The 26436-nt window shown below is 37.2% G+C and overlaps 5 protein-coding genes across 12 annotated transcripts; 2 read left to right on the plus strand and 3 right to left on the minus strand.

The window, feature by feature from the left end:
- Nucleotides 1-40: 40 nt before the first annotated feature.
- Roh (reduction of Rh1) lies at nt 41-1035 on the minus strand. The gene is made up of 3 exons (XM_076427349.1): nt 877-1035; nt 281-466; nt 41-196 (listed from the first exon to the last, which is right to left on the minus strand). Exons 2-3 carry the CDS (start codon nt 462-464, stop codon nt 123-125), a joined length of 258 nt encoding a protein of 85 aa, XP_076283464.1. The 5' UTR covers nt 465-466; nt 877-1035; the 3' UTR covers nt 41-122.
- Nucleotides 793-8406, plus strand: LOC143210406 (DNA replication licensing factor Mcm5). Its single transcript, XM_076427250.1, has 8 exons — nt 793-1706; nt 1775-2030; nt 2110-2282; nt 2927-3261; nt 3322-3668; nt 4480-4913; nt 4992-5263; nt 5928-8406. Exons 1-8 carry the CDS (start codon nt 1549-1551, stop codon nt 6155-6157), a joined length of 2205 nt encoding a protein of 734 aa, XP_076283365.1. The 5' UTR covers nt 793-1548; the 3' UTR covers nt 6158-8406.
- On the minus strand, nt 6240-9216 carry LOC143210426 (aldo-keto reductase family 1 member A1). 3 transcript variants are annotated; one of them, XM_076427295.1, is made up of 7 exons: nt 8721-9216; nt 8098-8186; nt 7859-8023; nt 7584-7787; nt 6923-7039; nt 6460-6854; nt 6240-6385 (listed from the first exon to the last, which is right to left on the minus strand). In XM_076427295.1, the coding sequence occupies exons 1-7, from the start codon at nt 8848-8850 to the stop codon at nt 6337-6339; spliced, it is 1149 nt and encodes a 382-aa protein (XP_076283410.1). In that variant the 5' UTR covers nt 8851-9216; the 3' UTR covers nt 6240-6336. The 3 variants fall into 3 exon arrangements, with proteins under 3 accessions (XP_076283410.1, XP_076283412.1, XP_076283411.1); XM_076427297.1 differs by lacking the exon at nt 8721-9216 and adding an exon at nt 8276-8600; XM_076427296.1 differs by lacking the exon at nt 8721-9216 and having other exon boundaries at nt 8098-8599.
- Nucleotides 9217-9603: 387 nt separating this feature from the next.
- Nucleotides 9604-10798, plus strand: Cox5a (Cytochrome c oxidase subunit 5A). Its single transcript, XM_076427339.1, has 2 exons — nt 9604-9943; nt 10367-10798. The coding sequence occupies exons 1-2, from the start codon at nt 9736-9738 to the stop codon at nt 10621-10623; spliced, it is 465 nt and encodes a 154-aa protein (XP_076283454.1). The 5' UTR covers nt 9604-9735; the 3' UTR covers nt 10624-10798.
- A 95-nt stretch (nt 10799-10893) lies between these two features.
- Nucleotides 10894-26434, minus strand: Ewg (DNA-binding protein Ewg). Of its 6 annotated transcripts, none has more exons than XM_076427265.1 (8): nt 26292-26434; nt 23934-24213; nt 22600-22724; nt 21844-22269; nt 20784-21080; nt 20067-20204; nt 17387-17534; nt 10894-14122 (listed from the first exon to the last, which is right to left on the minus strand). In XM_076427265.1, the coding sequence occupies exons 2-8, from the start codon at nt 24109-24111 to the stop codon at nt 13791-13793; spliced, it is 1644 nt and encodes a 547-aa protein (XP_076283380.1). In that variant the 5' UTR covers nt 24112-24213; nt 26292-26434; the 3' UTR covers nt 10894-13790. The 6 variants fall into 6 exon arrangements, with proteins under 6 accessions (XP_076283380.1, XP_076283382.1, XP_076283383.1 ...); XM_076427267.1 differs by lacking the exon at nt 26292-26434 and adding an exon at nt 25772-25911 and having other exon boundaries at nt 23958-24213; XM_076427268.1 differs by lacking the exon at nt 26292-26434 and adding an exon at nt 25772-25911 and having other exon boundaries at nt 20886-21080.
- Nucleotides 26435-26436: the final 2 nt, after the last annotated feature.

Genomic DNA, 26436 nt, shown 5'->3' on the forward strand with positions numbered 1-26436 from the left:
GAATGACGTATATGTTTAAAATCATTACTAATTCGAAATCCTAATTTCCAAAGGCTTTCTGTATTTCCTTCATACACTTCTGTTACACATTATGTATACTAAAGTAGCGGTAGAGGTATTGCTTAATGATGAGCTTCACCTGAGAATTCCTTCCTGTGGACTTCGTCCCATTTCTTTACATTTTCTGGACTGAAACCTGCGATAAAAATGGAGAAATGATAAAGAACTATCCTTGCAAAGATTATGTACTATTGAATTATTATTAACGTGAAATACTTACTAAGTTTTTGTATCTGATAGAAGATAGGTAAGCATATAAGTGTACCAAACACCCAGTATTTGAACACCCAGGAGTTCGGGTTATTGAAATAATATTTGGCCGGAAACTGAGCTATTTTCGCAGAAAGCGTGTATGGATATTTCATACGCCGGGAGTTGATCTCGCTTTTCGATGCATCAGCCATGGCTAAAAATCATTTAATTGTTATACTTCGCAGTTAACAAGCACGCTGTAGATTAAATAACAACAGGCATGAATAAATATGCATACGTAGAATTTATATTCTCATTACAAAAACATTTACAACGTGAATAGTCAATATTTCTTTCATAAACCAATTTTCTGAATTGAATTACACAAACATACATAATAAAATAATAGGAATTTGTGTCTTGTATAAACATATCTATTATATTTATTAATTAGAATCGATTTTCTAAGTTACATATTTACGTTCATGATGAATGGATCCGTATTTTATTGAATTTGAATAGATACGTGAATTATACTAAAATATTAATTTCTCTACGTTAATCTTGCTCCAGCATAAATAAATTATATTGGCGATTAAAAAAACAGTTTGAAACGGTACCTACCTCTTTTTATCTATAAAACGAGATACGGTTGAAAATTGTTGCTGACAAGTCCAACAATTTCGACATCCAACATGAAGTAATATTATATAATCGGTCGTCTACTAGAGTATATCGAAATATATCGAATCGAAAAGTTTCACGATTGCGGCTCAAAATGCGTCTGTTCTATTGGTTTACAACTTTCGACTAATTTCAAGTGACATAATAATAAAATTACCATTATATATATATAGTAGACTACGAATCTTTAGGCAAAATAAAAATGTTTTGCATTGATTCTGGAAAGCAAAAATAATATAAAAATTTATTTTGAACTTTTTAAGAACGACATTACAGCATTCTTGAATTTTTAAAATCTTTTCCCATTTTATATTTCACCCAAGCAATTTCTTCATAAATGTCAATAAATGTATAAAGATCCGCAGTCTAACCATTAGAAATCATTAGAAATTATACAAAATTTCCACTCAACACTCTATTGTATATTCATGTATTGATGTATATTCTATGCTCAACATAAAGATTCCTACCAATTCCTACTCATCATTGAGTCTTAGTGACTCTTATTCTATGCCCAAGATATTAAAAGTTCTTCAAGTATTTCCCGCCAATGTCCCAAGTGAGAATAGTTTACATTTACAGTTGAAAATTAACAGAAATTAACGGAGAGAAATGGAAGGATTCGACGACCCAGGAATATTCTTTTCCGATAATTTTTCGGTACGCGACACTAACGAAGCTCAGTCGCAGACTAATCTTCAATTCTTTAAAAAGAAGTTTATGGAATTTATTAGACAGTTTCACGAGGGAAACTTCAATTACAAATACAGGTATGTAAAATTATATACTATTGTATTGTTATTTATATACTATGTTCTTTATCGTAATCATTATTTAGAGATACTTTGAAGCGGAATTATAATCTTGGCCAGTATTGGGTAGAAGTTAATTTGGAAGATCTAGCAGCTTTCGATGAATCCTTGGCGGAGAAAGTTTATAAACATCCGACAGAATATTTGCCAATTTTGGAGGAAGCTGCGAGAGATTTGGCCGATGAACTTACCGCTCCCAGACCCGAAGGGGAAGAAAAGGTCGAGGATATACAAGTGTTATTGTCTTCGGATGCGCATCCAAGTTCCTTGAGGGGCATGAAAGTAAGAACACTTACAAAATTCTTCCTCGATGAATGATAGCGAATACAATAGTTACATTTGTTTATTCATATTTGATTAGCCCGACGCAGTGTCTAAGCTGATTAAAATACCAGGTATTGTTATTTCCGCATCTGGAATTAGAGCGAAAGCCACAAAGATTGCCATACAATGTCGCTCTTGCAGAAGCATGCAGACCAACATTTACATTAAACCTGGTTTAGAGGGATACGTTTTACCCAGGAAATGTACAACGTAAGCATCTTGGCTAGACTGCAGATTTTTATGCAAAATCAAAATTGTCAATATCGATTATAACAAGCCAAACTTAAATTCTTTAATTATTAGATTGGTTCGTAGCGTTTTTAAATAAAATCTCAAAGTTAAAATTAGGGTATTTATACATAGATTTGTTCAATATACATATTTCCCATTATCTTCTATTACTTTTTGCCATTTTTTAGGTGACTTATCATGTTATTCAATAAACCTATGAATAAATATCTTGTTTTTATCTTTGAATTTTGATTTAAAAACGCTACGAACTTTCGTTCCAACCTAATACTTCCTATTTTTTGTTGTAAACGCATAAAATCTACAGTATAATCACTGGACAGTGGATTTTATGCATTTATGACAAAAATGAGTAGGTGTAATTTAAAAAAGTAAAAAAAATCATTAGCGAAACTTAAAGATACTGTTACATTATTTTCAATTTATTAAACATATTAAGAAAGAAAATAAACTTCCACTTCACTCCAGCTTGTTGCAATTCAGGTAGATAATTTTTATTTTGCATAAAGATCCGTTGTCTAATAATCACCAACAATATATTTGAATAACTTCATAAATATAACATACTAAAAATATTGAAAACATCTATAAACAATTTACAACAGAGAACAAGCGGGTCGACCAAACTGCCCACTGGATCCGTTCTTCATAATGCCGGACAAATGTCATTGCGTTGACTTTCAAGTTCTGAAATTGCAAGAACTGCCTGATCATATTCCGCACGGTGAAATGCCACGACACTTGCAAGTGTATTGCGACCGTTATTTGTGCGACAGAGTTGTACCGGGCAATAGAGTTCTCATTTTGGGAATATATTCTATCAAAAAGGTTGCGAGAACTGGTGGTAGAGGTGCAGCAAAAGAGAAAGCATTGGTCGGTGTTCGGGCTCCATATATTCGAGTTATTGGAATTTCTGTAGACGGAGAAAATAATGGCAGTGGTATGTTAGTAACAAGAATACTTCCCTGAAAACTGTCTATTCTAATGTGTACGATCGCAGGTACCCAACCAAGTATTACAAACGAAGAAGAAGATTTGTTCAGGCGTATTGCAGCGGATACTAATATATACGAGAGGATTGCGAAGAGCATAGCTCCGAGTATCTTTGGTGCATTGGATATGAAGAAAGCCATAGCTTGTTTATTATTTGGCGGAGCCAGGAAAAGAATGCCCGATGGTCTCTGCAGAAGAGGAGACATAAATATTTTAATGTTAGGTGATCCTGGTACAGCCAAATCGCAATTGTTGAAATTTGTCGAGAGGGTAGCACCGGTTGCGGTTTACACGTCGGGAAAAGGAAGCTCGGCTGCTGGTTTAACAGCATCGGTCTTGCGAGATCCGGTTACGGTAAACTATTATTATATATTTACATCGTTAAGTTATATGCTCGGATGTACAATGGCAAGCACATCAATAGGGAAATGTGAAGTCATCGATTTATTTTAATCTAATAGCAGAAGCTTGAATTTGAATCAATTTTTCAGAGATACTGATAAACACTCATTATTTCATGAAATATTCATAATATGAAGAATAAATGTCAAGATATACAGAGAAATTTATAACCAAAGTCATCGGTGATTAAAGTTATCTTAAAACTACTAAATAAGTAACAAATGGACGATTTTAAATTTTATTTTGGGACAACAGATTTTAACAATTAAAAATGATTACAAACAATTTATATTTATTACGATGATTATCAGTGGATAAGAATAATTTTTTAATGAATTTTAATGCAAATGTCCATCCTTTTAAAAAGAGTCCAATTTTTTAAAAAGTGGCCCGCATTGAAAACACGGCACTTGTTTAAAACAATTGCGAAATAAATGGAGAAAAAATTTTTTTTCAAATGGTAACATTTTTAGTAGATACTCTTAGGTTTTCTCTATAAGCTCCCAAAAACACATTTTCATCGGGTTGATAGTTCTAGACTTATGATTTAATGAAAAAAGGATGACACGTTTTTTTACACGTCTGTAAAATCAACAATTCTTAAGATATCAAACAATTCTTTGAGATTCGTTCATTGGTTAAAGACAAGAAAGCTTAATAAATACAGTTTAACGTTTAGTATTCCTGAAAAATCGATTCAAATTCAAATTTGTATTGTGACACTTGTCTTCGCCACAGTAAATCGTTTTTATAAACCTTACAGAGAAACTTTGTTATGGAAGGAGGTGCTATGGTTCTCGCGGACGGCGGTGTTGTTTGTATAGATGAATTTGATAAAATGAAAGAAGACGACAGAGTCGCAATACACGAAGCTATGGAACAGCAAACGATATCGATTGCGAAAGCAGGAATTACTACAACATTGAACACACGGTGTTCCGTTCTGGCGGCAGCGAATTCCATATTTGGTCGTTGGGATGACATAAAGGGGGAAGAGAATATAGATTTCATGCCAACTATATTGTCACGTTTCGATATGATTTTTATTGTTAAAGATGAGCACGAGCAGAACAGGGATATAACGATGGCAAAACACGTGATGAGTCTTCATACCAATGCCGGCCAAGTTACGGAACAGACAGCGGAAGGGGAGTTGCCGCTGCACATACTAAAAAAATATATCTACTATTGCAGAACGTAAGACCCTATTTGTACTTTCAAACATGAAACAATTACGTTCTCCATTCTGAATCGATTTGTGCGTGCCTTCCACAGACGCTGTGGTCCAAGACTTAGTAAAGAAGCGGGTGAAAAACTGAAAAATCGTTACGTAGTAATGCGAGCCAGCACGCGGGAACACGAGAAGGATACCGAGAAGAGAATATCTATTCCTATAACAGTGCGTCAGTTGGAAGCCGTCATAAGAATCTCAGAATCGTTAGCAAAAATGCAATTACAGGCCTTTGCCACTGAAGTCCACGTCAACGAAGCTCTCAGGCTGTTTCAAGTCTCAACTATGGATGCCGCGCTGTCCGGATCGCTAGCTGGTAATCTAGAATTAAACAACTAGGATGTACATACTTGTCCTAAGACTTGGTGCGCGCTATCAGTCCACCCACATTCTATTCTCGTTCTGGTTACATATTTTATTGCTTAAGAGCGTATTCTCATGTTTTAGGCCGTTTTGGTGCAAATTTTTAGGAATTTTTTCAGGAAAACTACTAAACCTTTGGTATTGGGATTTTGTACACATATTTATCGACATTTGGTGTACGCGACTGAATTTTCTCAAGTTAAACTGATCAAAATTACCTGAGTTATATATTTTTTTAGAGTATGTCGACGATTGTGCTATGATTCCAGTCTTTCTACTGATCGGAAACAGAAAAATGAAGTTGTTAATTATTAAAGAAAATAAAAAATTTTTATTATTTACGAAATGACGGCATTTCGAAGTCAAATTCAGCACGATACAAATTAGATTCTCTTAAAATTTGAATTAGAGATATCGTGGAAACTGGTTCAAAAAAAGCGCGTTTAAAGATTTTACTGTGAATATCTTGTGACGCAAGTTGCATTGTTCAAATAACTACATTAGAAATCCATTTTTTGAAAAATCAGAATACCCACTTAATAGCGCGTACCGTGAGCGGACAGATCTCGTATATCGAGCCTCATTATTCTAATTTCTAAACATAAATGTCTGAACAGGAGCGGAAGGGTTTACCTCGGACGAAGATCACGAGATGTTGTCTCGCATCGAGAAACAGTTGAAACGTAGATTTCCTATTGGAAATCAAGTGTCTGAGCAGAACATTGTAAAAGATTTCGTAAAACAAGCATATCCGGAACGTGCTGTCTATAAAGTTATACACACAATGATACGTCGCGGCGAAGTCCAACATCGTATGCAACGTAAAATGTTGTACAGACTCCATTGAAATGTAACAATATTCTTTTTCTTTTTATTTCACTTACTGTTGTCCTTATTTTAACATAATGATATATTGTGCCTCCATGCAATGTTTTTCTATTTTGTACTGTATTTCGTCAGTTTCCAATTGTATAAATATACATAAATATAAACACAAACTACATACTTATATCGATTTCTTTTCAGTTACGATGTCAGTTCATCTTTGAAAGGATACAACGGATGGTTCTCGACTCTGAAAGAATCATTATACGAAACGTTATTTTAAACGTTGTTTTTGTTGTATAGGTTTTATAACAAGCTGCTCACCCTTTAAAGAACAGGAAGTTGAAGATTCTTCCTCGTACACCCTTGTCTAAAGTACCCAACAGTTTCATGTCGTCTTCATTCAATGCAAAATCGAATAGTTCGATGTTCTTTTTTATCCTTTCGGGGGACGCGCTTTTTGGAATTACAACGACACCCAATTGTAGCAAGTAACGCAGTAATATTTGTGCCGGTATCCGTTTGTATTCTGCGCTCAGCTTTTCGACCACAGGATGTCCCAAAATATCTGGATAGCTCTCGACGCTAACATTGTATTTCGTTTTGAAGTGCACTTTGGCTCCTGGCGACGCGAGCGGACTGTAGGCTGTTACGATAATGTTGTGCGATTTGCAAAATTCTCTGAGCGAAGTTTGTTGCAAATAGGCATGTAGTTCTATCTGATAATAATCGCAGAATCACGTGTCAGTAATCTGTCTCTCAGCGTTCGTTCCGTTTAAATACTTACTTGTAAGTTGCTTGGCTTGATTTGTGCATTTTCCCATATACTTAACACTTGTTTCTCGCTGAAGTTACTTAAACCTATGGATCTTGTACGACCTTTTATCACTTGCTCTTCCATTTCCTACGAGCGTTAAAAGCTTATGGAATATGTCCGTGAAATTACTTTGCAAATATTTACATACAGGGTGAACCACGAACGGTGATCAGTAGAAATTACTCTGTTATTAACAGTCCGATCGAAAATGTTTTTATCAGATATAGTCAACTCCGTTTTTTCAAATACACCTACGATGTTTTACGCCTATCTGTTACATTCTAACAGTTAGAGGATTTCAAGATAAATTCAGTAAGCATCATAACTAGATAGCAGATTTTATGCATTTATAACAAAGATTAAAACATTATAAGAATTAAAAAATGCTGTTACATAATTTTCAACCTATTAAACATATCAAGAAGGTAAATAAATATCTACTTCACTCCAATTTGCTGCAAATCAGGTAGAAAGTTTTTATTTTGCATAGAGATCTGCTGTCTATTCATAACATAACAAAAAATCTCTCTTGACACCATGCTATATCTGATAAAAATATTTTCGGTTGGACTGCTAACGTGGTTCACCCTGTATATACATACTGTTCAGTAATTTTTCTTCAATACCAGACCTTCCACACTAAAACAGGATCCGTGTCGAGATCTAGGACATAACTTCCATCTTCCTGAGTAGCCGGTGCATAAGTAGACTTGTCCTTTTTGAAAGCGAAAGGCATGTGGATTAAGTACATGTCCAGATATTCTAATCCAAGTTTCTCCAACGATAACTGAATATATTTCTCTACTTCCGATGGCCGATTACCATAGTGGGGTAACTGAAAATGAAAATTAATCATTTTCCTTAACGTATACTCAATCAATGTCTCTGCCATTTAATAGATATCACCTTTGTAGTGATAAAGAGATTCTCTCGTTTCCCACCATTTGCGAACCACTTTTTTAATACCGTTCCAATTGCATCTTCATTGTTGTAATTAAATGCGGTATCAATGTGTCTATAGCCAACATCTAAAGCAGTCGTAACAGCGTTTTCAATTTCTTCGGGTTTGGCCTGTGGTACATAGTTCCTATATAGTTTATCGCCTCTTTTAAACTAGTTCTTGTTATTATTTAATAGTAAATCACCTGCCATGTGCCCAAGCCTACGGTGGGCATATCGTATCCGGACAACAATCGAACAGAACTCATTATTCCTTTTTTTGATCGAGCCAATGCTGCAAATGCTACTTATGAATAACTTCTCAAGAATATTTAACAACTTTCTTATCAACTATCATAGGATTCCAATTATTCCTGTTGTTACCATAAAGTATTAGTTTTGGATGTTTAAGAATTAACTACTTCCTGGTGGCGCTATTTAGATGCAAAATAAATTTCTAAAGTTAGATCAACCTTGTACTGTTCCGAATACATAAGTCCGCGTTTGTCGAGAAATAGGGGTTGTTGTATATATCTCGCGAACACGCGTATTGATCTGCAGCAAGTTTTCTATGTAGCGTCGATTGAAATATTCGATACAATAATTGTTGTTTATAAAAGAACGGATTGTTGTATCGTTGAAATTAAAACAGCTCAAAATACTTTTTGTGCATTGGAAAAAAGAAATTTAAATCACACCCGGTTGCGGGCTGTTCGGGAAACATGTTTAAGTATAGATAACAGCCTTATCCAACCCTCACAAATAAATAAAAGATTTCTAACTCAATAATAACATTGAAGAGATTAAATAAATAGAATTTAATACTCACGCAACGATAAAAACGGGTCCGGTTGTTGATTCGTTACAGAGAAACAATTGACAAATTTATATTTTATGTATTGATACATCGATATGTGAAGCAAGCGTTCTCGATGTTTAAATATATTTCTTATGTACATGGTTAATTGGCAAGGATTTTGACGAGTTATAATTTTAAGAATAAAGCAACGCTTGTAACTTTTAAAGAAAAAGTACAGCCTGTAAAATTATCTTTCCCGCGTTACAACAATCTTATCAACGAGATTTATCGATATAAATCGATGTCTCTTTTCCAATTATTTTTTATAGCATTTAATTCAGTGTTGGTGAAAAAAATAATTCTACTGTACGTAAATACAACAGGATTTTTGCAATTATTTGAAAAGATATAATTGCAGATTTTTCGCGACTTTTTAGTAAGGACAGCTTTACTTATCAAGGGTACAAAGGTGATATAATGTGCAAATTTATTTCATATTTATAAATGCTCGGCTCGATAACGTGCGAACGGTCTGTGCACAGAGCATAGAGTATACTAGAGGCGAAACTCTTGTTGAACACGGAATCTTTTTGATTTGGAAACGTTGGAAAGCGCGCGATATTTGAAACGTAATATTCTAAAAATCGGTGTTAACAAATATAGATAATTTGATGAACTGAATATTATTCAAAAGTTATTTGTATGGTTAAAAAGTATTTGTATTCACACACACACACACTTCAGACGAATTTTACATTTACTTTACATAGATATGAAAGCGTTCCAGTAGCAAAAAACGTAGTTCCGAAAATACTGGAAAATACGTTCACAGTGGTTCACAGGTACAATTTTGTGGACGCATGCGCACTGGAATTTGTTTCTTCTAAAGAGCACCGTAGTTTCGTCCAGTTTCGTCTCTATAAGAGTAAGAATCGTCTGTGCTCTGGGCGAATTTTCGTCTTCTATCAGCAGGTTTACGCAATCGACTGCAGCCGTTCACCTCTTGTCGAATTCTCTGATTTGTTTCAGTGAAACCAAACGCAAAATGTTGCGTTTTATGGGAGGTCGTGTCCAGTCGATCGTGCGGAACACGATAGTGCCACGCACCGCTGCTGTCGGAGTCCAGAATGTCCGTGCTTCGCATGATGGTCCGGAGGAGAACGAGGAGGACTTCAATAAAAGATACACGACATACTTGAGTCGTCCAGATATTGATGGCTGGGAAATTCGTCAAGTTATGAACGCATTAGCTGGTCAGTAATCGAATATTCGTTTACCTCTTTCTCGAAAAAAATACCGTAGTACTCGATGTCACGTTTAGCAGTGAACACGTACATTGCTCTAAATCGTATCCGACTTCGATAGTAACGATCAGATTTCAATTCACATTACCTCAGAGTTCTACTAAATGATTCTAGAAAATGTTCACGAATTTCGGAAATTTATCTGCTCCGTTTTCGTACTCGAAATGTTCTCAAGTCGAATAGTATGAATTCTTAAAGCAACGAATCTTGTTCACAATTTTCACGAGCAAAGAATGTCTTCTATTTTCAGTGAAAAAAGTGTAATTTCTTTTCGATGGCCTTCATAGTCATGAAATATAAAACTTCTGTACTAGTACTAATATTAGTATATTACAGTTGCTTCCTTTCTCACTTACCAATGCTTTTTTCCAGGAATGGATCTCATACCCGAGCCTACAATCATCTGCGCAGCACTAAAGGCCTGCAGGAAAGTGAATGACTACGCGCTGGCTATTAGGTTCTTGGAAGTCATAAGGGACAAGTGTGGACCAAGACTGAACGAAATCTATCCCTACATTTTACAAGAGATCAGACCTACGCTGGACGAACTGGGTGTAAATACACCGGAAGAACTCGGCTACGACAAACCTGAGTTAGCGCTTCAGTCGGTATACGAAATGTACGGCTGAACCTGTATTTAGATAATATATTTAAATATAAATCTAGTGTTTATGTATAGAAAGATGCCTTTCATACGATCATTCGAAAACGAGAAAAAAAGATAACCGTCGAAACCAGGAAAAAAAGGTACATCTGTACATACATGTTACCGAAAGCTGATTTTAATAAAAACAATAATCGTTATTTCGTGTCATGCCTTTTCCATACTCAAAGCATACCGATCGTCGAGCGAGGAAAAGATTCGCGTTCTTTTTTTTCTTCGAATTAACAAAACGAAATGATATGTATGTATTATATTTTAATAGCAACTTCCATTGGTTCTTTGAGTTGCTTCTAAACTCTTAATATTTTTCAATTTTTACCAGTTCTCGTCCTTTTTACATCAAAAGTAAACAAAGCGGAAAGGTGACACAACGACGACGTATGTACAAATTACATTTTGTAAGATACACAGCGATAAAGTCATGTACACGTACATCTATAATTATCTAAAATGGTATTACACTTCTTGTTCTCCTTTCGAACGACATCCAACTTAATTTACGTTCTGTGTGCTTCGTTACAAACGAGAACCAAAGAAATAATATATATAACATGATCCTCTTACATCGGGAGAGTATTTTTTAATATATTACATATTCCTTTTTTGCAACGTGATAGCCACGATTTCGGATAGAACAGAAAGAAATTGAGAGAAAGAATTAAAAAGAAACAATATACGATGTAGCAATTGATTTCTAGTCATTTGTGATATCTGTTCTACCGACAATTAGTAAATTCGACTACTTTCTTCTATAATGTTATAAAAACCTTTTTTCATTTTTTGGTATCGTTCGTACTTGGTGTTCGGGGCAGTTTGTTGTTTCAATGTTACGACTTTTCCCCGTGGCGCAGTGTCCACGAGTAGAAGAGAGACTGTTACACACCTATTCAGGAACTTCATTCACGGATATAGACACGCGTACCGAGATAAACATAAATTAAGTGTAAGTATCACAAAAACGAATTGTATTAGAGAATCGATCGAGAGAAAATAATATAAATATACCAGTTCGTACGTGTACACGTATACATCAGTCCACGCGAGTTAGTATGTAAAAAGTACTAAAAAAAGAAATGTGTAAAATAAACAATAAGAGGAACGATAATTGTATACGTATATATAAAGTATGTGTATACGTATATATATATCGCCGAGCGAAATCAAATTATGTATTCAACATTCTGACACGGTCAATCACGCATTCCTGGCGAAACCGGAAACCGCAACATTGAAACAAGATTGCACAGAAAAAATAACGCTTTTCCTAACTTTAGATACAGTATAAAAGTGAGTTGGCATTTAAATGCATGGAAACGTTCTCGATCCTTCCCTTTTTTTTGTTTCTTTTCTTTCGTCGATAACAAAAATAAATACATTCTCGTTTCTTTATCTGCAAATCAAGATAAAGAACAATACATGATTCTTCGAGTTTTTCACATCAGTTATTTTTTCTTCTTTTCTTTTGCAAAACGTCGGTTAAAGAAAAAACGGAATGGAAAGACTTACAGTCTTTGTTTCGTGAGAATTATATAGTGTTCTTTACAGATATAGAAGTAATTGTCTAAATAAAACTGCCATAAAATTAATCACGTTGTTTTTTTCATGGGTGTGCATTGAGACTTCAAATCCGTACGTTCTTATTTTCCAAAAAGAGAAACGATAATCTTATAGCCTATTTGTACCCGTCAGAAATGCTTAAATTTCTTCATTTTTTTTCTCATCTCCATTTACCGCTACTATCAGTAATATGTATTGATACACGTCGCTACCGCTGGGAAATGATCTAAACATTTTTTTTCTTCTTCTTTTATACCTGAATTCGTCAGAAAAATAGGCAAGGTGCTTTTTCCTTTCGAGACTAAGCTTGTCAGCCAAATTCATTTGTCAACCTATATAAAAACATTCAGATCAGAATCCCGATAACCGCGAAATTCGATTACTCGTCAGTTTAAAAAAAACCTCCTTTTTCTTTAAATTTAAAATATTAATAGTATAAGAGTAGCATCGTCTTGTTCCTAGTGAATTACATTAAGTTCACAAGCACCGATTCGCTCAGAAAAGAATTCACATCGGATAATCAATTTCACGAAATTAATTTATATTGTCTTTTTTTTTACAACTGTACGCGCAGAAATATCTCGAATCACGTTGGAGAGAACACTGTGATAGTTTGTTTATAAAGTTGCAGGGGTGATTTCAAGGTCAATTCAATTTTCTGAAATGGAGGAAAACTTCTAGATATTTATACAAACCGAGTAACTTTCACTTTTGAAATTATTCAGTTTCAATAAGTATTACAAACACACTAATTCGTACACAATTCATACTACAATCCATCTTGATGAAAAAATTGAGGTGACCTTGATCAATCACCTCTGTAACTTCGTGTACGAACCAACGGTATCGATATCTTGTTTTATATGTAAAATCATTCTTTTCCGATAACAATCGAATGCGCATACAGTTAAAAAAAAAAGAAATACTTTTATATTGTAGTATCGGTTCCACCGGCAAAATAATTTGACATAAAATCCGAGATTTTCTTTGGTACATCGATCACTCTTCTGGACACGACACACTAGACGAACGTGTTTCCCGCGTCCGTGATCGTTGGACTGAATTGTATAGTTTTTAAACTTCCGGTCCGCGCGGACACCGTTCGAGTCTCGCGATGGTTCATCGGAGAGCTTGATTAGCAGCCCCTAAAAATTAGTACTATCTTCGAGAAATCGAATTACAAGTGTGAATACTCTAAGTGTCTACAATGAATCTTGAATACAAATATGATTACATCCAGGTCCGACGAGTCGAACAGAATTCAGTCATCCTCGTTCCCAGACAGACAGACCGACAAACAGACAGACAGACTCCGCTAATCCGTTCACTGTGTTCTCAACAGCAGGACACACTACACAATGATTCAAAAAAGACACAATCATTTTTTCCTTAATATTAATAACACATATCTAATACTCTCACTCTTTCTTTTCTCTTTCTCTCTCTCTTTATTGTTTTTCATATTTTCTGTTAAATACCACTAAAACGTACTCTTTCTCTTTCGCTCTCCTTTGCTTCCGTTGTATTATTCTGTTCTCTTTTTGTTTGTTCGTTTATTAACTATGTAAAACGCGTTTATTCTGGACTAGAGACGGTTTGTTGTTGCTGACTGTCCTCGTCCTTCACTACTTCAGCCTGCATGGCTTTGGTGAGGACATTGGCATCCTTCAATGATATCACTTGCAGTACTTGATGCTCGCCGGCTGCGTTAATCATTGTCATAGGATGACCTTGTATAGTGACGGCCTCGATGCTAGTCTCTCCGTTCCCCGGCTCGACTTTCGGTACTTGGACCATCGGCGTGACTACCTGCATCGTACCGTCACTCTGTATATTGGCGACCATTGTCTGATACATACTAGCAGATACCGGTACCGTAATTACTCCCGACACCGAGACAGGATAGCCTGAAACAGAGAGACAACTGTCCTGTGTTCTGCCCTGTTCACCAGGCGCTTGTTTTTCTCAGGGCTTTCAACGATTCCGAAAATAACTGTTCAAAACTGTTATACAGTAATGTCTAGACTGCGGATCTTTATGCAAAATAAAAATTGTCTGCATCGACTGCAAAAAATAGAAACCAAATTGAATGTTATTTCTTCCCTTAATGATTTTAATACAGGAGAAATCATATATCGACATCCTCAATTCCTAAAATGTTTCAACAACTTTCAATTTCATTCACTCAATTTTGCTATAAACGCATAAAGATCCGCAGTCTAGTAATGTCCGACTGTGAGTCTTGCTGAAAGCTTGACTGCATGTCCCTTACGCTGCCCATTACATGTTCTTCAATAACTATACATTAACAAAACCAAATTAGAATTTCATCTCGGTTTAAAAGAGATCAATAACATACATATTTATTAGACTGTGTTCAAAATTTTCAACACGAGTCTGACACGATAAAATGCCACAGATAATATGTTGGTCAAAGTCCCATTAAAAAATAATGAAGAATAAAGAAGTTTTGTTATTGGATTAGTTATATTTACACTTCTCGGCAACCGAGGCCTCTTGAGCTTCGCTATTCTGTTCTACGTTCGGCGCGATCTTTGAAGCCACAAATAGTGTCCTGCTCATATCTAGGTCACAATACAACCCAAAAACGACTTACAGTCGGACATTACTGTACAAAGGTTCCGATCCAAACAATTACGAAGAACTTTTATCTCGAATCATTGTTACGGACAACCGAAATTTCTTCCAGCCAATACACGTTTCGATTACGCTTCTTGTTTCCCCGTTGCGAACAATTAGTTCTTTTGAACACTTTTAAACAGACTTTTTTTAACGTTGAACTGTACGTTTTGGATTCCTTTTCGAGAAGTTTGAACAGTTAGTTTACCACATAGCGTGGAAAAGAAATTTTTCCAAAATTGCAATCGGTTGGAATCGCAGAGAAAAAATATGAAAAGTTTTTTCTCACAACTTTTTATTACGTGGATCTGTATATATTGAAAATTTACATACATTCTAAAAATGTCATCAAATCAAGTAAAGATGTAATCCTTAAGCTCTGTTCGCACTGAATCACCATGGAAGTTTCGGTGATACGTAAGAATGATTCGAGATTAGGGTTCTTCGCGACTGTTTTAAGAACCGAAATCGAAATTATAACAGTTTTCATGCCCTGCTCGTTCTGTATAGCAAACTGGGAATTACTTGACGAGAGCGCAGCGTGAACGCGTGAACCACAAAGTCGCGTGTAGTTGGTTTTCGTGTGGTCGACAATTACAAATCTGTCTTGAAAGAATGTACTGGTACATCCCGTTGTCTTGTCCGGACTTGCGTGCTACCGTCGGCTACCGATGCTACCAGTTTACGATACAGCAGCGTAAAGGATATTGGTCTACAACTTAGGTGCATTCACCTTGCTCAAGACGTTCAGTATGAAAAACCGTGAAAAATAAACAAATATTCTATGTACCAACAGGCTGCGCCAAGGAAAAACGTGAACGTATTCGATACGTGTACAGGATACACTTATTACTATACTGCGGATCTTTAAGCAAACTAAAAATTGTTTGCATTTATTATTCAACAATTTTGGAATGTATAAAGATCAGCAGTCAGCTTACTACTTAAACAAAATAGATACTCGATTGTTTTCCCCGGGCGCAGCCTTTCAGCAGATAACATCGTTAAATGCGCGAAACAAAAACATAATCCGCGTCTAAGGCTCGCGAAAAATAAGGCATTAATTAAAAAGCAACAAATGTTTAAGCCATTTTGTGAGATTTGAGAATCGATGAATGTCTGTGAACCCGGTTTTACAAATACGTACATTGAATCGTGTTCGTCTCTCTCTCTTTTCTTTTTAGTCGAAATAAAATTAAACACGCCGATCACGAGAGTAGCTTAAACAAAAGCTGCAGACTACAACTATAAAATAATAAAACATCAACAAAAAATACTCTATGTACAGCAGTTTTATTTCTCTTTGTTTCTTTTTTTTTAATTAAAGTAAATCACCAAATCTTCGGTAATAAGTGGTAAGTGGTGTTTCATAGAACGGGGACAGGTTTTTGTCGCGATTCGTGAAGTGATATACCTTCCTCTTTATTTTCTCGTTAAATTAAAAAAAATCTTAAGAATCCATGTGAACTGCAATTCGATTGTTATCGTTAACAATTTACACATCCCAAAATGTCACGACGTTTACGATCATTCTTTTTTTATGTATATGTATTGTATACATATATACTTCCAGAGGAGTACAAACTATACACATGTAACGCACCGATGTACAAATGTTTACTAACAAATGTACCGATGCTTATATATATCATGGTCTCGAGTAAATTAACTGAAACATTTAAAAAACAATATATATATATATATATATATATAATTTATCTCTTCGGTTCATACACACTGAATCATTTTATCTATTTTAAGAGTATAAAAAAGCAGCATCTAGGAAAGAGAGAATAGTCTGACGTACAGAAACACATACAAAAAAGACAATACACTCTATCGAGAGCAATCTATATACTGGTCCATGGGACTGTTCTGTTTTTTTTTCTGTTTTATGCGACGTGTTTTCTAAAGCGGACCCTACACGGTCAATCAGGAATGACAGTCTGATTGAACAGTCAGACTGTCAATCCTTACTTCAATCACGAAGGAATATTTCCAAATATCTGGAAATCCGTCAGTCCATTTCATCAGTCCGTCAGTATTAATCTTTCACGATCAATCCGAATGTCAATCTTCGACGTGACTGTCATTCCGATTGACCGTGTAGGGTCCGCTTAACGTGCTTCGTAAAAAAGAAGAAAAAAACAAGAGAATATTTTTTTTCTCTCTCGTATATTTTGAATGCTCCTCTGAAAAGACAATGGTTAAACCGTTGTGTGCGCGCGCCCGCGGTGTATATCATGGATTCTTAAAGAATAATGAAATTAAGACAAAGCTGTGCATAGCTCCTCGAGGCGTGAAATTGCCGTGTTATGTACAGTACCAAAAAAAAGAAAAAGAGTGATTAAACTAATTCGACAATTCTACTCTCGTTGCACAAGGTAGTAGAACGGTAGGTAGTTTCTTGAACGGAGCGTAGCAGACAGCATGCAAAACAACAAAGGATCCTGGGCCAGTGTAAAAACGAATTCACTGCTCAAGTAGCTCCTGGCCGGCGACGGTGCAGAGCCTATAGAAAACTGTTTTACCGTGTCCGTCTTCTCCGGTGAGAATGATCTGACCGTCTTGGCCTAGTGTCGCTTCTGTGACACTGTTCAGGTCGACAGCGACGCTAGTACCCTCCGCGCTACCTGCCACTTCGGCGAGAGCTTGAACTTCCCCTTGACTCGTGTGAATCTGCACCAAACAAACATCAAGTCATTTCTTGCCTGTACACTGCTTCAACGTCGTCAATTTTTTCCATCTTCGTCGTAAACGCTATATACTGTTTCTTGCTTACTTCCACATTCTGTAAACTCTCCCGAATACATATTTTTTAACCCATAGCCACTAAGATTGGCGCCACTAAAGATTGCTCTATCACTATTTAGTATCTAATCAATAAACTGCGGATGTTTATGCAATTTTCAATTTTTGTAGGCGAATTTTAAGAGAGAAACTCGAATCAAGTAAAATCTTATTTTGCGTGGTAGTAGCCTTTATAGATGTAAAATAAATGAAAATCGTACCAAGTTCTGTCGTATTTCATATCCTAACATTTTTTAAAAATTTTCAAAAGTCATAATTGCATAAAGATCCGCAGTCTACTAATCAATTACTACACGTTTAAGTATTGTATGAGATAATATATCAATTTCATATCCACCAAATTTAAAAAATCATTGAGAATGGAAATATTCCGGGTCGGAAGAAATCTTTAATTTTCCAGTTAAAGTAACTCCGAGTGCAAAGGGTTAACCTTTAAAGTTTAGAGAATCAGAATTTTTTTGAGAATAAACTTGGCAATTTTGCGTAACACATTGCTGCTATACTGGGAGTCCCAAAAATGTTTTATTTCCCCGAGAGGAGTGATTCCTAAGGTTATTTAAAGCAGGGATTCATACCGGTATAATACCGGTATACAAAATAACGGTATTATACCGGTATTACCCCAATAACCTTTATAGAAACCGAAATACCGGTATGACACCATACCGGTAAATGGAAATACCGGTATATTTCAAGAACTTATACCGGTATTTTCGGTTGTACGTTGTACCGAAATACCGGTATGATACTATTTGAAAGTACCGATATATTTTCTCATATTTGCCGGTAATTTTTTTAATTTTCTTATTTTATTTAACAGCAACAGACGTCTTGCGACAACGAACAAGCGATACCGTGACGACGCACGGAGACCGCCGCGCTGCGGAGCGCGGAAGGCGGAAATAATTGAATACGCGGCAAGGCCAAAGGCACGTAGGATTTTTGTTTTAATAAAGCAATCTTTCATTTTGTCATTAGCCATCACGAACGACATACGTTTTCTCAGACCCCTCACCACCTCCATTTTTCCTCCGTATATACCACTTTTTCGATATCGGAACGTTATCCGTTATTGTATATATTTAATACTTTATACTTACTTTTTAGTTGATATTAGAATATTTCTTATTCATTATAGTTCATTAGTGCGTTATTTTAGTTCGTTTTTAGTTTTTCTAGCATTAATCTTAGTACAATTATAGAGTCAGTGTCAGTGTATGAAATGGATCGAAGGAAGATAAATGCTGTTTTTGAATACTTCGAGTATAATTCATCGCAAAATAAATCGACATGCATAATTAATGAGTGTGGTCACGAAATTACAGTAAGTAGTCGTAAATGCAGTTACTCCCAGTCGTATTTATACACTGCATCCCGACTTCTTTATTATGGCTGAAAATTGGAATACTCTACATGGTGAATAAAAAGTAATGGTCATCCGTCCTAGGGGTGAATCTACACCTCTGGATCGGTGGACATTTGTAAGAGAAACTTGCCGCAAAATTGTTTATAACAAAGAAAATTGTTGATAAAGTTTTTTTTACATCAACGCCTTCTACTCATCGAGAAGAGAAAATGTTTGAAAGGAGCCACATGTCGCAAACAAATAGTTATTGAGATATGAGCTGCTAAAGTTCTTACAAAATTTGATTGTGTAGAATTATACATATAGACAAAAGTCTACTACAGTCCACACGTCCGTGTCGATGAGACAGAACATGATCGTGTGCGTGCCTCGAGCTTGGTCGGGCCTAGCAACGAATGTCCCTTTCGTTTACTCGAAAAACGTATGTCGTTCGTGATGGCTAATGACGAAATGAAAGATTGCTTTATTAAAACAAAAATCCTACGTGCCTTTGGCCTTGCCGCGTATTCAATTATTTCCGCCTTCCGCGCTCCGCAGCGCGGCGGTCTCCGTGCGTCGTCACGGTATCGCTTGTTCGTTGTCGCAAGACGTCTGTTGTTGTTAAATAAAATAAGAAAATTAAAAAAATTACCGGCAAATATTAGAAAATATATCGGTACTTTCAAATAGTATCATACCGGTATTTCGGTACAACGTACAAGCGAAAATACCGGTATAAGTTCTTGAAATATACCGGTATTTCCATTTACCGGTATGGTGTCATACCGGTATTTCGGTTTCTATAAAGGTTATTGGGGTAATACCGGTATAATACCGTTATTTTGTATACCGGTATTATACCGGTATGAATCCCTGATTTAAAGTAACTTTTTTTTATGAAAATACTCTCCACGGTTTTGTTAAGCAGTTGTTAATAATAATAATTTTGATTATTATTACTTCTATAGTTACAGCGAAAAATTCCTAAAAATTCGCTCAAAAACTTTATGATAAAAACGTCCGCAAATGTCTACTCCCTAAGTCTAATAACTTACGGTAGCAACGCCTTGCACTTGTGCCGTTGTACCATCTGGTAACGTGATAATTGGGTTGTTGGGATCCACTTGGATGATAGACACAGTACCATCGGGATTCGTTATCGTCTGCAAAACTGCTGGATATTGGGTCGTCATCTACAGTAAGAAAAGCATAATTAAAAAGAACGTTCGTAAACGACTCCCGTTAGACGCGTAGAAAATAAAATGGTACTAAACACGAACGAAGAAAGTATAAAAATTTCAAGAGACATAACTGAACAAAAAACGTATGATACATGGTCGCGTACGATATGTAATAACCAGACTGCGGATTTTTATGCGAAATAAAACTTTCCATCATCGATTACAAGATTCTGGAGTCAAATAAAAATGGATTGCTTCCTTCAAAATTGCGGCTGTTCATTTTTTTCATAAATGCATAAAACACAGTCTAGTAATAACAATGGAAATAAAATACAGATCAAACTCAAATAAGGGAAACCAAACACATGAACATAAATACGAATTATGTTCAAAAGAATACGATTTCTAATATTTCTCTACTTGGGGATTTGAAGAAACACCATGACTACATAGCTGGCTACCAAACACCTATTTTAACTTTAGATCGAAGTGGGAAGATTAGGCATGCGAAACTAGTTGGATCGCACAGCTATCGATCATGTTGCTTCGTTCAATTCCTTCGTTCTTTTTAAGTACTCTACCCACTCCCACCTGAGTGGCAGTGGCAAGAGTTGTAGGAGACGCGGCAATGATTTGTGCTGGCGAAGAGTTTCCCTTAGATGAATCCGTGCTGCTCAGGCGAACAACTCCCACCGTCTGTTGTTGTGATTGTCCACCTTGGCCCTGGGTAGACGAGTGTGACGGATGCGACGAGGAGTGAGGAGTCGATTGTTGAATCAACACGTTCGACTTGTCGTCTTCTTCGCTGAACGCAGGCAGAAGATCTTCTCTTCCGTGAAATTTGTAACAGTTGATTACAATTTGCCTTAACGCGTGCGTCCATGAGATCTGAAACAAATGAAACAACCTTTGTACTTCCGGCGCGGTCGGCGCGATCGACGCAGTCATAAAAAAATAATTTCCCTATACGATCTCTGTCTCTGCTCGGACCAGGCGATGGGAGCTAGATCGCGACTTTACTGTAAGACGGCTTACAGACGATACGATTTATCGTACAATAACACTGTACAACAGCCAAAAAACATTTCGCTCCGTATCCCGTCGATCAATCGCGCTAGAGGTGAGCGCCACTGACGGCAACTCATGTCGGATGAAGATATTTTGCTTTCTGATTCGAAAAAACGTCGATTCCAAACTTCAAAGGGAGGTTTCTCAAGATAAAAATTTGCTCTACCGTGTGATATAATCCGATTTTACGCTGGACCCTTATTTTTTAAGATAAACTGAAAAATATTCTCAAAAATTGGTGCAAAAGTGGTGTCTCTCCATCTTTAACGATTGTTTAAACATGTTTAAACGTTCATAATATATTGATATTGGATATCACTGGATTCGGGAAAGTCTACAGAATCGTTTGCTATAAAGAACAATTCAGAATCTTTTATAATAACATCACAATATTTGTTCAAAGTTGTAAAATATGTCTTTTTTTCAAAATCAAATTTCTCAAAAACTCTGTGCATCTAGAGGAAAAATTAAGGGCAGATTCGGAATCAACGCAAAAACCTCTATAAGAATCGTGTAATCGTGCATTACAGGCAGATAATCGTATATCGTCTGTAGGCGGTTTAAAGAAACAAGGCTCACGTACCTTTTGTTTCTCATCCTCTGACCTCGCATCCATCCGAACGTTTGCCCATGGCAGCTCTTTGGGCCACCAGGGTGGCCGTGTACTATCCCTTCCCCAGCCAGGTTTACCCCTACCCGTGGAGTACTTCAGCATCAAGGGGATGAATGCCCTGAGCTGAGCTTGAGTCATCTTCTCCACGGGGGTTGGTATACCATCTATGATGAGGGGTGGTAATTCATATAAAGATGGATCGTCCTGTACTGGAGGTGGCGCTTGTTGCGCCAGTGCGCTTTCAAGCTCTTCCATAATAACATTCCTTAAATTCTTGACTACATCTTCTAACGGTTTCGCTCCGAATACTTTATAGCTACTGTTTGGCTTTCCAGGCGTGGCTACCAACACCACTGCCTGCTGTCCAACTCGCGTTGCGAATTCGTCTATTGTTTGCTGCAACAACAACATTTCAGATTTAATTAAAATCAACAATTAATTACAACAGAACTTCGATTATCCGTACTAATTAGTGGAACATGATTGTTCGGATAATACAACAATTACATAATTTCAGTGCTAAATTTAATCCTTATTGAAGTGTGCAGTAAAGTGTGTAGCGTACGGGTTGGTTTAACGCAAACTAATTCTTTGTGGAAAGTATTCAGACGATAAAGAATTCGAACATCAGAGACCCGGATAATCAAGGTTCTATTGTAAATTCAACTTTTCAATGGAAAGATGTCGCTCTTCAGGTTAGATGAAGATTCCTAATGATGTACTTACTCTGAGTTTTCTCAGAAGTCTATTTTGTTGTCTCTTCCTGATGCTAGGATTCGTTTCGAAACTATGAGGTCGTTTCCTCTTTTTCGCAGACACAATGGCGGCGGCTGCGGCTACGCCAACAGGGCCTAAATGTGCAAATTATTAATTATATGTTTTTCGGTTTTCCAGTCCCACACCGAATTGTGTCAGCAGAATGAACCGAAGAAAGTTTCGTTAAAGTTCGAAAGGCTTGTTTAAAAGTATGTGTTTACGTACATTCTGCTGACACCAGTATACATCTGTAGTACGTACATACAAAAACATATGAGATGCGAAAGCGGTAGTGATATGAAACGTGCTCGGTACCCAAATGTATATGTACAATTACATGAAGTATGATAGAGAAAATATATATACTCTTGGTTACTCTGTTGGACTAGGTGAAAATGAATATCTACTAACTATTGTATCGTTTCTAAAACGATAAATAAATAAAATAATGAAACAGAAACTTGGGCGATGAACCGAATCTGAGACGAAGAAGTTCCAACAAATGTTAAAGTACACACAACAGAAAACGATATTAAACAAATCAATGCAAACGATAATCGCATACAAATATTGACAAAATAAAAACAGTGTTTCCATGTGAATAAGATAATAACATAAGCAAATAATAATACAGCACACAAACAATGTAAAATGCATTCGGCGATAGCGTCTTTATGGTATGTATGCATCTATTCTGCGTTACAACTACAACATCAAAGAATCGAATGAAAATTGTGAGAAAAAAATAATAAATTCATGCTGCGCTGTCAATGACATAAATAGAGAAACAAATAACAAACTTCTGCAGAGATGTAAAGTAATATATAAGGTAGAAAAAATGATAATAATATTAGAGAGTTCAATCCTGTTCAATTTTTCCAGATCATCGATAATTACCAGATTGGATGTATCATTGGCAGGCAGTATCCGCTTCTGTATTTTTCCGTTAAGCAGAAAATCAACAACTCCAATTCTATATATACAGACTTTCCCTCTAACAATTTCAGCTAATCAATTACAAAGAATTCTACGATACACAAGTACCTATTACTTCGTATGGATGGACTATGAACGAATATGAGATTTGATTAATCACACAGCTAATCGAATATATGATTGTACCAGCAACATCGTGATAGAATTTACAGGCTTCTCCAGTAAGCTTTCCCCTCTTAGTTCGAACGAATCAATTCATTTAACATCATTGGTGCACCCTGCATGTTACTCTTTTCTTTTTACTTGCAAATGAGAATAATTAGAACAGAAATAACTCAAAAGGTGAAAAGCAAAAAAATGGAAATCACCATTAGCGTGTTTGATTTGCCAACCTGCAGCTGCTAGCTGGGCCGTAACGTCATCGTCCATGGCAGCCGTGAGGAGGTCGCCTTCCTCGTACGTCTCGGATCCGCTACTCGGCTCGTCATCGTCATCGTCTGAAATTCTGTCCATTGTGCCAGACTCTGTGTTTGGCAGAGATACCATCTTCTTATCGTCGTCGCCCGTGTTATCCTCCGATATATTGCAGTGTCCCAATGCGGATGTTGGTCTTGGATTGTTTCAGTTTCTTCTCTACATCACCTTCACCTAAATGGAAAACCCAAAATTTTCGTTGGAAACAATACACAACAAAAAGATCTTGTCGAGTGATTCTTCGCAACAATGTAAGCTGAAAATAAGTAACTAACAAAACCTAAAATAGTCATCAATTAATCCTTTCGCCGTGGATTATTCTAAGCAGCTGCAATCGCAGAGGACTACATACTGTTTTGCATAGTGTGGATTTTGTCAAAGCAACGCATATACACAGATTTTTCTCATTATTGTACAGCGAGGTAACATATCCATCTTAAATTTTATTGGACATATATTCGCTTATTGAACAAACTATATATCAACCTATATACCGCTAGTAAAATTTTGTTTTAAACCCTTTGCATTAGAGCATTTACTAGTATATGTATACAGAATTTAATCCACTTGTGTACAAGAAGATAGCAAGTCTCTATTCTGTAATTGGATGAGTATTCTATACATACTCGCATGGCTAAGTACTAAAAGTTTTAATCCGAACCATATGTGCCACTCTATGGTCTAAAAGCCCTTTGAATTTGAGTAACATTAGTGATCTAGATATACATACTAATAAGATAACATAACTGAGTCACACTTAGAACCTTTAGCATCTGCCCCATTTACCATATCACAGTGTTCCCCTATCATTACAAAATTAGGTGGGTAGCAGCTGGGGCTACTCAGCTTTCAATGCAATAAATATGCCGAAAATTACCAATTCAAACTGATAACGTTTGAAAACTCGAGCTAATGAGTATACATAGTATAATGATTATAAACAAAAAGATAGTAAACATAGAATAAATCATAGAGTGTACCCTATCTGAAACCGAATGTTTCAGCGATGAATGCAAAGTGTGAAATTACCAATTCAAACGAAAAATGTTTAAAAATTCAAGGTAACGAGTACAGTAATTGAAAATAATACGGCGATAATCACAGAGAACGTATGATATCGGAAGCCGAATCGAGGGGTACAGTATATTCCACAGGATGACTAGCGAAAAAAGAAAAAACGATCACGGCATAGTAAGAAAGAAAGCATCGGAGATATACTTTTTGAAAGATCGACAACATGGGAATCCATTCGGGAGCGTTTCCCGCGCGTAAGATCTGGAAGCGAGCACACGCGTCCTCGTGCGTGAGAAGCACGCGGTAAGAGGGAGGGAGAGGAAGAATATCTTGGTCGGCGTGATCGTGAAGACGATCGAGGATCTCGATGTAACGCTTTTAGGGGAAGGTTTCGTATCGGCGTGTAGCACAGCATGATGGAAAAAAAGTAGGGAAGTGGGATAGGAGAGGAGAGAGAAGAAGAGAAGAGTGATAAAACACAGAGAGCGGGACGATGAGTTTAAAGAAGGCCGGTTGATGAGAAGAAGCGCGGTGACTCGATGGAAGAGAGAGAGGATGCGCGTTTGTTCGGCGACGGCGATACGTTTGGGGGGGCAATGAAAATGCGCAGGGCACACGCAAAAGAGACCACCTCCGGGGCCGCAAAGCTCATGACCGCGGTGGTACCGCGGTTGAGCCATGGAGCAGGCCCAGTGAAAATCGCGAGTTGCGTACGCACCTTGTGTGTCCCTCTGAGTGGTCACCCGATCAGGGAGGGCTCAGGGTTTCGCGTCTGCGGGGAGGCCGCCGCGCCGTCGGCTACGCTCTCTCACCACGCCCTACGTTCGCGCTCGCGTCTCGCGGTCGTCATCGTCTCGGCCGGCCGTGCCGTGTCAAAGCACCCGTTCGCTTGCTCGCTCGCTCTCTGAACCCGCACACCACTTGCACCGAGTGCGAGAGCCCGTTAGCCACGCGACCGCGTTCGATCTCACCGGGCGTAAATCGCGTGCAGGTCGCGCCGCGCCGCAACACGCACAACAGCCGCCATAGACACCATCGGCAGTTCCTCGTGCGGGCGACCAGTCGCCGTATCGATCGGCTACCGCGGCCCTCCATCTCCACCACAAACAAACGCGGCAGGCGAGGCGGCCATTTTGAGCGAGCCTGCGCGGTGCACTCCAAGCAGACGATGCGAAATTGCCCTTATTTCGCGTACCAGCGACGCCCGTGCATCGTCCGGCCCCTTAACCCACGCTTACCTGCTAATAACAAGCGGAGAACTTTTCGCCACTCAACGATTTCCCGTGAGAATCTGCTAAATTCTACCACCGTCCACGGAAACACGAACACCATATACATGTATACGAGTCTGGAATAACGTGATTGGTCGGCGCGTCCGGGGTA

This window comes from Lasioglossum baleicum, chromosome 7 (genome assembly GCF_051020765.1).
Source record: "Lasioglossum baleicum chromosome 7, iyLasBale1, whole genome shotgun sequence".
Lineage (NCBI taxonomy): Eukaryota > Metazoa > Arthropoda > Insecta > Hymenoptera > Halictidae > Lasioglossum > Lasioglossum baleicum.

Excerpts from the sequence above, each read along its gene's own strand:
- Roh (XM_076427349.1), bottom strand. The coding sequence starts at position 464 with ATGGCTGATGCATCGAAAAGCGAGATCAACTCCCGGCGTATGAAATAT. Across the intron at positions 197-280 it reads CTATCAGATACAAAAACTTA|GTTTCAGTCCAGAAAATGTA; the intron begins GTAAGTATTTCA and ends TTTTTATCGCAG.
- LOC143210406 (XM_076427250.1), top strand. The coding sequence starts at position 1,549 with ATGGAAGGATTCGACGACCCAGGAATATTCTTTTCCGATAATTTTTCG. Across the intron at positions 1,707-1,774 it reads AACTTCAATTACAAATACAG|AGATACTTTGAAGCGGAATT; the intron begins GTATGTAAAATT and ends ATCATTATTTAG. Across the intron at positions 5,264-5,927 it reads GCTGTCCGGATCGCTAGCTG|GAGCGGAAGGGTTTACCTCG; the intron begins GTAATCTAGAAT and ends ATGTCTGAACAG.
- LOC143210426 (XM_076427295.1), bottom strand. The coding sequence starts at position 8,850 with ATGTACATAAGAAATATATTTAAACATCGAGAACGCTTGCTTCACATA. Across the intron at positions 7,788-7,858 it reads ATCTCTTTATCACTACAAAG|TTACCCCACTATGGTAATCG; the intron begins GTGATATCTATT and ends TTTCATTTTCAG. Across the intron at positions 6,386-6,459 it reads AACTTCCTGTTCTTTAAAGG|AGTCGAGAACCATCCGTTGT; the intron begins GTGAGCAGCTTG and ends TGATTCTTTCAG.
- Cox5a (XM_076427339.1), top strand. The coding sequence starts at position 9,736 with ATGTTGCGTTTTATGGGAGGTCGTGTCCAGTCGATCGTGCGGAACACG. Across the intron at positions 9,944-10,366 it reads AGTTATGAACGCATTAGCTG|GAATGGATCTCATACCCGAG; the intron begins GTCAGTAATCGA and ends GCTTTTTTCCAG.
- Ewg (XM_076427265.1), bottom strand. The coding sequence starts at position 24,111 with ATGGTATCTCTGCCAAACACAGAGTCTGGCACAATGGACAGAATTTCA. Across the intron at positions 22,725-23,933 it reads GCAAATCAAACACGCTAATG|GCCCTGTTGGCGTAGCCGCA; the intron begins GTGATTTCCATT and ends TTGCACATTTAG. Across the intron at positions 22,270-22,599 it reads GACTTCTGAGAAAACTCAGA|CAAACAATAGACGAATTCGC; the intron begins GTAAGTACATCA and ends TTGTTGTTGCAG.